The 14978-nt window shown below is 49.4% G+C and overlaps 1 protein-coding gene across 1 annotated transcript in view; it reads right to left on the bottom strand.

Moving 5' to 3' along the window:
- Positions 1–404: 404 nt before the first annotated feature.
- GRID1 (glutamate ionotropic receptor delta type subunit 1) overlaps positions 405–14978 on the bottom strand; it is a 703521-nt gene continuing 688947 nt past the window's right edge. Inside the window, exons 15-16 of the mRNA XM_058542810.1 lie at positions 11192–11432; positions 405–1098 (exon numbers count right to left, since the gene is read on the bottom strand). Coding sequence (XP_058398793.1) covers positions 670–1098; positions 11192–11432 — 670 coding nt within the window. The 3' untranslated portion in view covers positions 405–669. The remainder of the gene's footprint in view (positions 1099–11191; positions 11433–14978) is intronic.

Here is a 14978-nt window from a genome sequence, read left to right on the forward strand (position 1 = left end):
CAATGCACTGTGACATGCAGTGACATGCCATGGGGTGACCAACTCGTCCCAGATTGCCCAGGACTGCTGTGTCGTGGCAGCCTCCTCAGCCCCAGGTTGACAGGAACAGTTGATCAGCCCACAGCACAGTAACCCAGGAGCCAGGCCAATGCTGGCTCGAGGATCACCCTTTGTCTAGAGAGAGGACCAAAAAGGAACACGGGGCCAGGAGCGGAGGAAGATGGCAGGAAACCGTGGGACACGGCAGCAAGCAGCACATGGGGCTCCTCTAAGGGGACCAGCTCGTCATCTCCCCTCTCTCAGCAGGACAGGCTCCTGATCCACTCAACCCTCCTGCCCTCAGAAAGGCCCAGGAACAGGGGGTTTCTTTGGCACTTCAGAATGATCACAAGTAATTTGCCTTTTTATTCATATAGAACAAAATTTACAAAGTCATTCATACAGTTTTTGTGTTTTTTTTTTACTGACTTCGAAAATTGGGAATATTCAAAATACACTTTTACCCCACTCCATTCTGTCATTATTTACACATATGTACAAGAAAAATGAAAGAGTCTTTGTATGTGTGTGTGTGCGCGTGTGTGTGTGGTTTGTGTTGTTGTTTTCTTGTATTAAAAAGCTCTGCTGGTCGGGTGGGTGGATGGGCGGGCGGGAGGGCAGGCGGTGCGGTCAGATGGAGGTGCCGTGGGAGGTGTCCAAGGCCTCTGGAAGGACGCCTCCAGGCACAGGCTGGAAGGACATGGGGATGGGGGTCTTCACCGGGCTCTGGCGGAACAGCCCCCCATTGGGCGACCTGTGTTTGCACTGCATGGAGGGCATGGTGGCTGAGCTGCTCAGCGGCAGCGGCAAGCTGCTGCTGGGCCCTGATGAGAGTGTCCGGCTGGTGCCGTGGCTGCTTTGCTCTGGCAGAAAGGTGCTGACCGAGAGCTGGGTGTTCTGGTACTCCCGCGTAGGCTCCAAGGCCTGGCTGGGAGCCAGGCCCCCCATCTCCAGGGCCGAGAGCTCAATGGACGCTGGGGAAATCTGCTTGTGAGCAATGTCTTCATCCATTAGACTGTTCATGCGCCGATGGACCTGCTCCAGATTCACTTCTTTGTCCTGGAGGGAAAGCACAGGAAACTCAGGCCAAGTCCTGATGTGAGCCAAGGCTGGCTTCCTACAAACTCTAGGAGGTCTGGAAACCTCAGGCCTGTTCAGCTTGCTGGACAGTGGGTGAGCATGTCCCCATTTCTCCCACCACCCCTCAAGTGTATGGCCAGCCCTCCGTTACCTGGGGAACCAGTAGCCTAGGACAGTGCCCCTAGGTAGCAAAGACCCAGCCAGCGGGCCTTGGCAGCATGTGCCTCCCTCCGCACTCTGCTTAGAATTGCTGGCACTCAGAGGCAACCCTTGGGAGAAGATGCTTTGAAGAACTGGCAGAGATAGAAGGAGAGGAAAGGAGTCCCATGGGAATAAAATGGAATGGTCCTTGAGCCCCTAATGTGACCCACGTATTTGCCATTTAGACTTCACAGTGCTCAGAAGACCTGGCTTGACCATCCTCACCTTATACAAAAGGAGGCTTGGGTTCTGGAAGCCAACGACCTCCTCAGAGTCAGAAGCCTGTGAACAACAGAGGCAGCCCCGGAAGCCTGGAGTAGGGAGTGAAGTCCTGTCTCACCCTGAGGCCCCTGCTCTCCTTGTGAAAAATCTCCAGAGATGCCAGGGAGGAGGAATTTCTCTGTCTGGAAGGCTTATGGGGCCTCTTTCCTGGCTGAGGAGGAGGGGTGGGGGCGGTGAGGAAAGGGACCTCCCAGGGCTTAGCTGACTTTCCTGGTATCATGAGAGCTAGAGGCTGCTGAGATGGGTGACCTTCACACCTTTCTCCATATGGTGAATGGCGTCAAAGAAATTGTTTTCTTTGTTCATTTACTTATTTCCTTAAGAAAATAATAAAACAGAACAAATATTATTCCTTTCAAATAACCTGATGTTTTGTCTACAGTGTCAGAGTAAATCAAGGAGTCCCAACTGCTTGAAAACTCCTTAAAGACAAAGGCAATGTGATCTACTTCCTTGGTTTCCCCCAGTGAGGAGGGGCACAAGGCCAGGTGTCCATGGAGGAGCCACGCCAGCTCCTCGATGAGGTGTTAGAAGTTGCAGTCCTATTTCCAGGCAGCGTGAGTGCTGAGGTGCCAGGCAAGGCCATGCTTACTGCCTATGCTTCCCTGATGTCAAACCCTGAGAGATATACCACGTCAAAGCCCCACTCCAAGACAGAACACCACAGGCTGTCTAATGTTGACGTCCATGTAGTAGACAGATGAACCTGTCCCCTGTGCTCCCTGTAGGGTTGTTAGAAACACTATGAAATGTAAAAACCCTGAATGTGCTTTCAGAAAAAAAAGAAGGAACTACACAAATCTAAGGGCCATTCCACTGGCTGCTTTGAGCTCCTATGGGGCTGGTGGGAGAAGATTTCCCCCAGGAAGTGGGAACCCTGAATAACTGGTGTGAGCGCCCCCTCACACGAGTGCACAACCATGGGCTAACCCCCATGAAGTCTCAACCCAGTATTTCTCGGGCAAGGAAGCTGCCTCTGCAGTTCACTCCTTGCTCCCAACACCCCCTGGCATGGAGAACACGGGGCCACTGCTTTCTCCACACCTTTGCTGAGTTCATAACTGGCACACAGAGCTTGGCTTCTGGTGGGACACCTGCTATCTTTCCCAGAACCTTTTCCAGAACAAGAAAACTGACAACACTCGTGAGGCAATGAAGAATCCATTCCAGCCCAAGAGGAAATCTCAGTAGAAGAAAGCCAACTGGTTTGAAGGAGGAAGAGACCATGGAGCATGGCTCAGTGTCATAGCTGAAAACAACATCAGAAATCATGGCCACAGCCCCATGGGCAGAGCCAAGATTCCAGTGATCTGAAGCCCCATACAGCAAAGCTCAGCTCATTGATGCTGGGAGAGAAGCTCTGAGTTGGGGACACCTCTGGGTGGCAAATGTCATAGGTGAAATTAGGGAAAGTAGCTGGAGAATATTAGGCCTTTACTTAGCCAGGCTGAATATGATGCATGCACTGTCTTTCACTGACTTCTTCAACAGTTGGTAAAAGATATAACAAACTAAATTCAAGTTCTCATCTTAATTATCTTACAGCATGATTGATCCAGCTCTGTGCAACCTTGCTCTTTTCTCTGTGTTTTATTTATCTGTTTTGTTTTTGTTCTTGCATGTGAAAATATTTTAATAGTATTTTTAACTGCTATGTTGGGCACTGGCTGTTTTAGGGCCACTGAGCATCAATTCTCCCTTTCTAAGAAGACTATGGTTTATTTGATTTTGGGGAACTACTTCTTTCCCACTAGATAACAGTTTGACAGGTGCCCTGCCCACCTGTAGCCAAGAGGTAGGACCATGACCCAAGCAGGGACAGTAGGACTGAATCTGAATCCTGAACAAAGAGACAGAAAATAGTTGGTGTTCCATACATTACAGCAGTAGTGCTTCGCCAAACTGTATGTTCTGTGACCATCCTCCTAGATCCTGCCTCCCAGTCCTCTGCACAAGTCTTGACTCCTGCCCATCACCCAGCCTGCTTCTCCAGCCTTCTCATGGCTGCTATGAGCTCCTGATAAGCTTCTGATACAGCTGTTTCATCTGCATTAGCCAAGTCAGTGCCACAGCTGTGTTGGGAAATACACGTTATCTACAGGCTATTTTCATTTCAAACTGTATGAAGGGCACAAAACAGGTACCAGAGAGCCTGGAAGCTGGAGAAATTGAGAGAGAAATCCAGACACTTTTCAGGATCAATAATGTAACCTTCTCCTTTCTTTGCAGCCAGCAAAGCTTGGAGAAGGCTGGACGAGCTGGGTGCCACCACTGGCAGAGCCTTTAGTTTCCATCAAAGGAAAACTGACGACCATCGGTCCTGGGATCACTGGAAGAAAGGGTGAGTTGCATAATCTTGCCTTTTCCTTCTTTTTATTTTCTTTTAAGGGCTTTAAGGATCCTTTTGGGGATGCAAAGAAGTAAAGTTTAAGAGTAGACTAATTTGGAGTGGGAGGCGAGTGTCTTGGTCCCAGCTGGGTTCACTCTGGCTTCTGGCAGTTATAAGAGGGGGCCTGGCCCTCTTTCTCAAAGTCAATTGAACATGGAGCCAGGACAAGCATTAGGGGATGCTCCCCATTTTGCCGTGGTCTAGAGATAGAGAAAGGAGAACTTCCTGTCCAAGAAGGCCCATAGAGAGGCAGAGAGTTGAGAGTGGAGACAAAGTGAAAGGAGTCCTCTCTACCGAACGCCAGGGACACAAAACATAAGCAGAGCTTTGGGGGAAGACCAACCAACCAAAATCCTCTGAAGAAAAACGTGAGCCAGGGAGGTCTCTGAGATGGGATCGTTCACCACTGAAGTACAAGGGAGAGGAGGTTTGGGGGTAGTAGTATAAAAGTGGTAGGCACAGGCACCAATTTAGCATAATCATCACAGCTGTGAGGGTCGATCAGGTAATATCAAAGCATCTAGAATAAAGACCAGCCCAGAGTGTGGGTGTCGACACGGCCCAATTACCCTAGAGTCAGTATTTTTGGAGGAAAGAGCTTGAATATATAATTTCTTAAATCCATGTATGTTTTCTTGCCTCACATTAAAGACAAATGAAGCAGTTCCAAGAAGGACTGCAGAGCTGTGCAGTGGGTATCAAGCCCCACTTCAGGTTACTCATTAACCTGTAACCTCTCCACGTCAGGTCACAGAGAAAATGTCCACACCAACTGAACACACGTCCCAAGGAGACCTCTCCACCCCAAACGGCAGTCGAGAAATTCTCCCTCTCCACACCAGAGGCACCTCATTCTATTCAAATTCTATTACTGCCTGTAGCTCCAACACAAAAACAAACCCTGGGAGAAGAGGATGCCATCATGAGCTTCCTCTATTGATTATTTAACTGGATAAGAAAATGGGTAGAACTTCAAGCCGATGCCTCCATAGCCTCTCTGGAAAACACGTGCAGCCCGTTTCCGAGTGTCCTAATATGTCCTCTAAGCTGCCTGCTTCCGCCACTGCTTAGGGGGCCAGAGCTGAAGTGCAGAGAACTGGAGAAAACCACTTTGCTCGGAAACTCTGGAAGCATCGTCTCCTTGGACTACCTGGGGCCACAGATTTAGTACACACTAAGTCATGTCTGGTGGCCCCTGGCCAAGGAAAGAGGAGACAGAAATAATCCGCCTGCTCAAGGAAAGAGGCAGGAGTGATTTGAATAATTATCTATATTTTAGACAAAATGGGGCATTCTATTCTGTTACACAAATTCAAATAATGGACTTTTTTATGTGAACTACATCAGTTTACATCCTCATTATCTCAGGGTTTCGGCGTTCGACCAGGTAATGACAGCTGTGGAGAGAGACTTGGAAACTTGCTGCTGCCTGCACTAATTTACCGTCAGTAACTGACCTAGTCAGACATCCCTAAATATGATACAAAATTCACTGACTGCATTTATCCGTGAATCAAGCTGAATTCCAGCTCTGTATTTCTCACCTCATATTAAACATAACAACAGATGCACCAACAGAGGTTACTTGGGACCCTCTCCCAGGCATTGTCTTCCAGAGAGAGAAAGTTCTGTAATTAAGCTGCTGTTCACCAACATGGAAATAATACAGTGTATTGGAAAACGGTAATTAAGCAAACTATCTATGTAATAGCCAGTTACACGTGGGACTCATTAGAACTGACTTTGTTTGGAGTCCAACGGCTCCTACCTTAAGTTGGGCAGGAACAAAATAGGATGGGGGACTTCCCACCTGCCTGGGACGCTTGTAGGAGGCGTTCTCTTGTTACCACTGAGACCCAACAGCTGAGAGAAATACCATCAGCCTGATCTTAGGTGTTGCTCCAAAGACTTGCCTGACCCCGAAGGGCTGGGCTGGGGGCCTGAGAGTCATGGTTGTGTAAGAGCAAAGAAGCTGAACGCTAAGTCAATGAAGTGGTCTCAGGAGATGGTGGGCCATTTTTAGACCATCATGAGAAAAAGTTCTGATGGGCTCAATCACAGATTTCATAGGAGAGGGCAATGAGACAACAGAGCCAGCGAACACCTCGCACCACAGGTGGTCACAGCACATGTACGTGGGGTGAAGAGACTTGCTCAAGTTCATACAATTCCACAGTAAGTGGAAGGTCAGGATCAGAGTCCACATCTACCCGGCTCCAAAACCTGAGCCCTTCTCCACATTCCAGGCTGAGTGTTCCCAATTTCTTCTGGGAAGGATAGTGTAGACCAGTGTTTTCATTTTTGGGCAGGATATCAGAAGCAAATGTAGAGCTTCTAGAAATTATAGTTGTCCGGATCTACCCGATAAGACCCTTTGGGGGATGGAGCCCAAGCATCTGTATTTCTAAAAAGCTCCAGGATTAATCACCTCTGATGTTCAGCCAGAATTGAAAGTCATTGATCCAAGTGCAATGATTACACAACAATTTAACATTAATAATGTTTTCTTTAGAGGAGCCCAGACTGGTTCATTCATTCAATAAACACTTTTGAGCTCCTACTACCTGATAAGCTAATGTTCTTGGTAAAGCATCCATCTTGGTCCCTGGCACATAGAAGGTGCTCAATACTTCAGTTTCTTCATCACCCTTAACAAGAGGTTCCACTGATCCAGAGACCGGGCAAAGTGACGGGAATGCAGAGGTGGGGAAGCGCCAGCAGACTTGAAGCAGAGACAGGTAGGTAAACCATTAGCGACAATTCAAAGTCACACCCACCAAGAGTGTATACACAGAGAGGTGGCCTGTGGAGGAGGGCAGGGAAGTTTACGGAGGGAAGTGATGTCTGTGCTGGTTCTGAGGTACATACTGGTGTATGATGAGTGTCCAGTGCTTTCTTACTGACACGTGCACTCGCTATCCTTACCCTCATGCTGACTGGGCTGATGTCAGCAGGGTAGCCATGGGCCAGATTCAGTTTTCAGCAGAAGAGAAAAACTGGAGTCCAGAGGATATAAATATCTCGCTAGGAGCCAGGAGCCTGGCTCGGGGAAGAACTCCCAGTTACACCCCTCATTCTTCAAATTCTCCGGAAAATGCTAGGCAGGAACCCCTGCTTCTGCATGCATCCAATGGAAGGCCAAGCAGCAGACACATCTTTCATATGTCAGTTCTGCTCCTGCCACTTCTGAGTCCCATTTCTCCAGGGATACAGATGCCTTCCTCGAATGTCATTGAAGAGAGTCAAGGAGAGTTAAGAAGATAACATGTAATTTTCCTGGCACAGAGAAGGTTCCCTAAGGTGTGACTCATCTTCCTCACTGCCCATCACAAGGTCCTCTAAAGGAGTGGCCCCTTGGCCACCATTGACCAAGCAGCCCCAAGGGGCAGGAGGCACTTTAGACACCTTCCCCTGTTGAACCTCAGGGCAACACTATGAGCTGGCATAAATGAAGAGGGAAAAGATACAAGAGAGAAAGTCTCTATGTGGTGTTGAAGAAGCATCAGAGGAGTGGAGACAGGGAAGGGTGTAGAGCCAAAGGGAGTGTCCCTAGGACCAAATCTTCCACGGAGAGCAGGAGTGCATTGTAGGGGCATGCAGGCAGAAGCTGGCCCACTTGCCAGAGCAGAGGGGCCTGGCTGCTACTCTGCTGCTGCTGCCTGGTCACCCTGGCCTCTGTCAGCTCCTGTCTACAATGGAAGCAGGACTGGGGGAGGGCAGGCAAGGCAGGAAGCAACAAGAATTCCAACCTCCCAGGCCAGTGACGGATGATTCATCCCTCACCCCTCATGTCATCTCCCATTTGTGCAGTTCTCATCTTTATTTCATGAATATTTTATTTCAGAGCAATGGCTCCACTTCCCCCATAAATCTAGCGAGTGGCTCTTTACTGCCTCTGCGGAGCCTGGTGCACACACCGGTATTAGGCAACTACATAATCGTCTGATTCCTTAGAAAAAAATATGAATTCAAATCCACATGAATATTAAGGGGTTGAACGCGCATTACTACTCTTCCTCAAGTAGGTGTCTAAACTCTGAAGACAGCCCAGCACAAGCCATTAAACATGATTAGGACGCCACCCAAAGACAGGTCTCTGGCTCTTAAGAAATATGGCCAATGTCCCAAAATGAAGCATTCTAAGATTAACCAGACACTCTTGCCTAATTGCAAATGCTGCTCCATAAAACATGGGCAACCAGTAACACAAAGTAGTTCTGGATTAAATATCATCACTATTTGTCAAATGTTTAAAGATATGCTTTTAAAATCCTGTTGCTTCAACCCCTTTCCTGGTTCCTATTCCCTCTGTGATGAGTCAAACCCCCTAGGACCTGAGTCCTTCAGAGTGAGGCCCTGCCTCCTACCCCAGCCTCCTCCACCCCTGTCTCCTTGCTGATGCTGACGCTCCAGTCCCCAGAGTTCTGGGAGAGGCGATGACCTTGTTTACCCCCACGCTGTTCACCTTGCCAGAAAGGCAACTTCTAATCTCATCTCCAGCTCTAGGATTTGTACCAAATCTTCAACAGTCAGTTCTAACAACCCCAAGCCCCAAGAGCTCTTCACTAACCAATATCTCTACCCTTTGTGACCCCACCATGCCCTGGCTGGGCTTGGTGCCCCTTGGCACTTCCAGGGTACCTGCTGCTCACTTAAGGATGGCTCTGATCAACAGGATGGACCCACCTCTTTATCACATCTGCCCATGTCGGAGTAAGCCCCCTGAGAACAAGGGCCATATCCCTATAGGCAGACTCATTAAAGGAAGAAGAGGAGGGAGAGAGAAATTTCATTTGAAAATCAGAAACCCATAAAAATAGACAAAAGACGGAACATTTCCTTCTTTTACCATGCAACCCTTTTTAGCAACCCAGGAGAGGCTGGAAAGGCAGCTAGCGTGCTTTTCCAACCTACCTCTTCTTCAGTCCTCATTCCTGTCTAGAAGCAGTTGGCAGCCCGTGTGGAAAGTTCCACATTTTCCAAGTAGGACCAATGTATTTCATTATCTCCTCTTGTGCCTGAGACCCCGGGCTTATGCAGAAGCCAGAAAGGAAGAAGAGGATGCTTTATGGGCAAGAAGGGAGTTGTTCCTCACAACTAGGTCATCCCTTGGTCTCCTGGTCTTTTTCTCTTTCGTTCTGCCTTTTGTGTCCCTGCAATGATCACTCTGTCTCTCAATCCCTTTCTCTCTCCCTCTCTTTCTCTTTCTCTCTGTCTCTCTCTCCTTCTCTCTCTCTCTCACACATACACACACACACATATACACTGTGACAATTCATTGGGCTGTCCAGGCTGCAGTGGTCACTAAACATTGAACTAGGGGATGTAAAGGGACATGACTGGAAGCAGACAAGGACTTCCAATCCAGATGAAGGATGGCCTCTCCCTGTACCTGGCTCACAAAGGACATTCTGGAGGGCTGAGCCTGTGTCCCCTGGGCCCCCATTCTGCCCACACCATCCCAGGACAGCACAATGCTTGCTCCATGACAACACAACGCTCGCCCACCTGGAAAACCTCTCCTGCTCCCCTGCCCCAGTGGGCATTTGCACAGAGGAAATCAGGCTGCAGGCTTAGGGAAAAACAAAACACCAAACAAACAACATGGAGAATGAGTGCAATGTGAGCTGGTCCTCCCTGATTCCACTGCGGGTGGCTCTAGCACCGCTCCACCCTAGCTGCCCACTGATCCTTCTGTGCATATGGACCCGGGTGGGGATAAGCAGATGAAGGGTGCCCTGGCCACAACACAGAAAGGGAGCTGACAGGAGGAGCAGGTTGGAGCGGGGAGATATTTGTGGCCCTTCCTTAAAACCACTTGTCAGAATAATTCACTGTCCCTCTCAGTGACTTCTTCATAGAAAATTTTCCAGTAGCAAAAGAAGCTTGGGAAGGGACAATTAACTGTTCCTTTCAGTGGGTTTTCCTTAAATCTTTTCCCTCCTTCTCTCTTGTGGCTAGGGTTGATGGGAGAGCCTCTGAGGCTGTGGCAGACCCAGGCCTTGCATTTCCTTACATGGAGGTTTACAGGAGGCACGAGAGGAAGATGGATGTCCCCAGAACATTTCAGATATGCTGAGTCAAACAGCAAGCTCCTTCCAGGAAAAACTAAGTGTGATGACAGAGAGCTCCCTTCCTGGTATGAATGGAGAGTCTGTCCTCACCACCACCCCTGCCAGGGCTCCAGCACAGACTCACACACGGCAGTGCGGCCAGTCTCTCCAGGCTGCAGAGATGGTGGCCATGGCGATGCTGCCTCTTTGGATTTGGTGTTAGTTACTTTACTACTTCTTGTTTGAAATTCATACCTGTTTGTACCAACACAATTTACAAGTGGACCTGTGATTCTAGAAGTAGCTGAGGTAAACACAGCACACAGTGACAACCCCATAATGAAGCAGTGGGGCTGGGGCTGTCATGCCTGGGTGAGGTTTCTGCTGGTAGAGCATCATCATCAAATGACACTCCTTGCCACTCTCCCTTAGAAGAATCATCTCTGGGGGAACTTGGTGAAGGCTTTACATTAAAAAAAAAAAAAAATGAGCTTGAAGAATAACAAGAACCCTATGAGAAGGAAATGTCGAAGGCAGAATCAGCTTGTGGTTGGTGCACAGCGAGGGAAGTGTACCCGGAACCTGGAGTCTGGACAGAGCCACAAAGTTCCTTGTGCTGGGTGTGCCCTGGAGGGACATGGGCAAGGCTGGGCCCTGCCAGGAGGAGGAAGAGAGAGAGGAAGGGGTGGTGGGAGGGCAGGGGCCAGTCCCCACACACACGCTGGGACAGCAGGGCCCCGTGGCCCTTGGTGAGAAGGCAAAGAGAACCAGGAAGGAATGCAGTCTCCTCTCTTACCCTACAGTTGGTCTCTCCAGGTCAGGGTGGAGGCACATGGGCAGGGCAGGGTGGGGAAGGGCTCTCTGGCGCTGCTCATGCTGTACCCGCTCTATAGATAAATACAGGACTTTAGTGGCCATGGCTGGTGCCTTAGCACTTTGTTCAAGCATGAAAACATCCCCTACATTTGTTCTCTGGCTTTTAAATCATAATAAAGCAGTGACACCATCCCCCAATATAGAACACTGCAGCATCTGGACCAATGACTCTGGTAAACACTAACTGGGAGAAAACCGCCCACCGAGTGGCCCGGGGTGACTCTCCTGCCTCGAGGCTCAGGAATGGAGAAGTGGGACCCAGGGCACAGACCTCTTTGGGGGTCTCCTGGTGGCACCGGTTGCTGTTCCACCACAACTCCAGGGCGGCCACCAGGCAGGCGAGGAGGAGGCCGATGGCCAGGATGCAGAAGACCCCAGCGAAGCTGTGCAGCTTGAGGGACTTGCCGTCGGCCTGGGCACTAGTGTGGCTGGTGAGGTCGCAGCGGCCTGTGTGTGGCCACCACTTCTGCTTGAGCACATCTAGGTCCCCGGTGTCCTGTAGCTCCAGGATCCTGTAAGACACAATCCAGGTAAGCCGCAGCCACTGACCACATGAACACAGCCATGGGGGCCCTGACCCCTTCCCCACCACACTGGCCCCTCTGCGGTCTACACTGAACCATCATAGCAGCCCTCTCCCTCCCAACCCATTTCCCCCACCTCCCCGCCCCCAATCTGTTCTCCACTCTGCAGGAAGGGCGCTCTTCTCAAAATACACATCGGGTTTTGTCACTTTCCTCCTCAAAAGCCTCAATGCCCTCTCCCACCCCGTCCCACTGCCCACGGATAAAGTCCAACAGCAAAGCACATAAGGGGCTTTCGTGTGGGATTCTGGGGCGAGCTCTGAGGATAAAATTGGGAGATATGGAAATGGATGCAGCAAACCCTCAGACTGCAGACGTAGGGTGTTCATGCCTACAAAAATGCTTTCTTTCAAACTTCAATAACTATATCCTAAGTCTCTCCCACTAGAATTCACCAAATCATTCATTCATTCTTTTGATTTGAGGTGCATCTGCATTGTGCCAAGTATGATGTTCAGCATTGCTGAGCCTGCGATCCAGAGACACGAACACGAACATGAAAACAATTTGCGCAAGCAGTGTGGAAATAGAAGCTGTGAGCAATACAATGAAACGAAAGTACAAGTGCTAAGACATGGTGCATTGGGAGGGTGGTCCAGATGGGAGGGTTAGGGAAAACCTCATCAAGGAGGTGACAGGTAAGCAGAAACCTGAAGGACAATTAGTCATAAAATAGCTAATACTCATCTAGCACATTCCTTATGCCAGCAGGTATCCCAGGCGCTTGACAAATAGTGTTTAATTCTCATGTCAACCCTTTGAGATGGTTATTTCTATTTTTCCATTTTTACAGAGAAGGGAATTGAGGCACAGAGAGGTGAAATATCTTGCCAAGGTCACTTTGTGTTCAACAAGGATGGCATTCGATGAGGGGGAGGAAGAAGCTTCCTGAGACCAGACCCCCGTTTGAAAGTCTTGTCTGGAGTAGGTGCTTGGCATGTCTGAGAGACTAAAATGTGACCAGTGAGGTTGGAGAGCCATGGGTGAGGAGGACGAGAGTGTGAAATGAAGAGAGCGAAGCAGGCAGAGCCGAGAGCAGGGATCTGAGAGGGATTCAGGACTGCATCCTGCCTGAAAAGGTGGGGTGAACCCCTGCTGCTCCTGTATTCCCCATGCAGGTGGCTGGATGGCGGTTTTCCTTTGTTGCGGTATTTCATAGACTCCCTTTGTAATCCAGGAGTCTGAACAGTGAGCTAGCGGTAGCTGGTGGTCCCCAGGCTCTTCACACCTAAGCTTTTCCCCTGGGGAGGTGGGCTCTTTAAGCCTGGCCCATAGTGATATATTCAGCTGAGAACACCTGCAGTGATCTCTCTGAGCCCTCTGGGTGTGCACAGTTTGAGAACCGTGGTTCTGCCTGCCAGGAGAAGCTCACTGCCAACTGGCCAGCTGAGCGGAGACCAGGCCAGTCTCTGCCCCAGACCTGCTTGTAGGCCAGGTGTGACCACAGGCTGAGGCTGAGCTCAATTACCATGCACGGGCTGCGACTGGTGGAGAAGGAGGGTGACAGCCCAGAGGGGCTCCCCTGACCTGCCAGCATCATTAGCCCAGCATAACATGGCATCCTGCTGGCTGGGAACAGCCTGGCTCAGTGCAAAGAGCAGGCTTGGGAGGCACCAGATCTCAGCCAGGTGTCCCTAGACCAGTGAGCCCCTGGCTAACCTCGGTTTCCTTATCTTTGCAACACAGACCCACAATCCCCACTAGGTGAGCAGATCCTTCCAGACACGGGCTGTGGGTTACTCTCCTTGTTTACCCCAGAGCGGGCACAGTGACTGGCATAACCTGGGCTATCAGTGGATGTTTGGGGCATCAAGAAATGTAGGAATGTATTAACTGAATCAGGAAACTAATCTAAACTAAAATGGACATGGTGAGGTAATGAGATAATGTCCTTTAAGTGCCCAGGACATGGATCAGCACAGAAGACTTTGAATGTGGCTGTGCATGCTGGGGCTTGGTCGTTGAGATAAACACATATTTATATGTGCATTTGCATGGCTTGGGGTCGCGCTCAGTATGCTGCTGAGCACCATAAATCCCTTGCATGGTACACCCCATGATTAACTGGGCAGCTGCAGTGTCCCACTACCTCTGTGTGGCTTAGGACATGTTAGGAAATCTGCCTGATGTATGTCCACTGGCTCATGGTGACCGGCTGTTAATTAAAGTCTCCGCTGGCAGGGCTGAGTAAGCCGGGCCTCCTGGCAGTTACAGGAACCCCAGGGCTGGACAGGCAGGACACCAGGGCACTTCATAAGACTGTGGAGAGGCAGCAGAGCTCTGTGTTCATTGGCACAGGTTCTGCTCTGACAGACATCAGCTCAAGCCCAGACTGCACCATCACACCAGCTATGTTATGAAACCTCTCAACTTGAGCTCTCTCATCACTAAAATCTGAGATCATAATAAATGCATCTACCTCACACAATTATTGTGACAAAATGAAAAGAGGGAACACACGTGGACCACTTAGCTCAATGTCTGGCACCTCATAAGAGCTCCCTAAAAGCTGGTCGATAGCTGCCCAGGCTGATGGCCATACTGACGAGCAGCCCAATCAGCCCAGGATGGCCAGGAGCCACCCCTTATGGAGATCATAGTAGGGACTGACCATTTTACGTTGTTTTAATCCTTGTAACAGCCTGTAAAGTAGTTCTTACTATGTTTGGTTTACGTGTTGAAGTCCTGAGGCTCAGAATCTAGATGACTGGCCCATAGTTGCACTTGGAAAGTGGCAAAGCTGCTCTTCAGAGTTGGGTCCTGCTGACCCGGGAGGCCATGCTCTTCCCAAAACAGCAGGCTGCTAAGTCAGAACTCTGAGTTTCTAGCCTAGGGGACAGTGAGGCTATGCGGCTGGATCCCCATTCCTCTGCTCATCGCCTACAGCATCAGGCAGGCTGCTGAATTCTGCTGACTCTTCTCTTCTTCCTGCTCCTTATAATTGTATGCAATTTTTATGCCCAATATTATTCCAGAAGGAGGTAAGGTGATTTATAGGAAAACATAGAATAAAAACAAACAAACAAACCAAAAAGAAAATTTAAATACGTAAGTGACAAAGGAAAGATAAAACAAGGCCCAGGCGTGAAATGACTCCTAGCCCGAAGTAAGAGTAATGCACTCCATGATAATCTATACTCTTGCTTCCGAGTAGGCCGGAGCGATAATAGCCACTTCCTCAAGCCAGTTGTTCTCTTTTTCAGACAGATATAATTGTAGGTGCTTTCCCTTAGTCAATAGTTGTGGAGTCTGCTACACAGTAGGTGCTCTACAAATGGCTGTTAAGTTGCTAAACACTTATTGAATGCCCACTCTGCATGCCATGGTCCACAAAAGGCTTGCAGCACTCAACTGCCACCATACAAGCACATAGATCATAGCCTAGAGACCTTGTCTGCTGTCAAAGCAAAGGAGCATATCCATATTCAAAGAAATAGCTTAGTTCCCAGGACTAAGGGAAAGAAGGTTAAGCAG

The sequence above is a fragment of the Diceros bicornis genome, chromosome 6 (assembly GCF_020826845.1).
Source record: "Diceros bicornis minor isolate mBicDic1 chromosome 6, mDicBic1.mat.cur, whole genome shotgun sequence".
In the NCBI taxonomy this organism is placed as follows: Eukaryota; Metazoa; Chordata; class Mammalia; order Perissodactyla; family Rhinocerotidae; genus Diceros; species Diceros bicornis.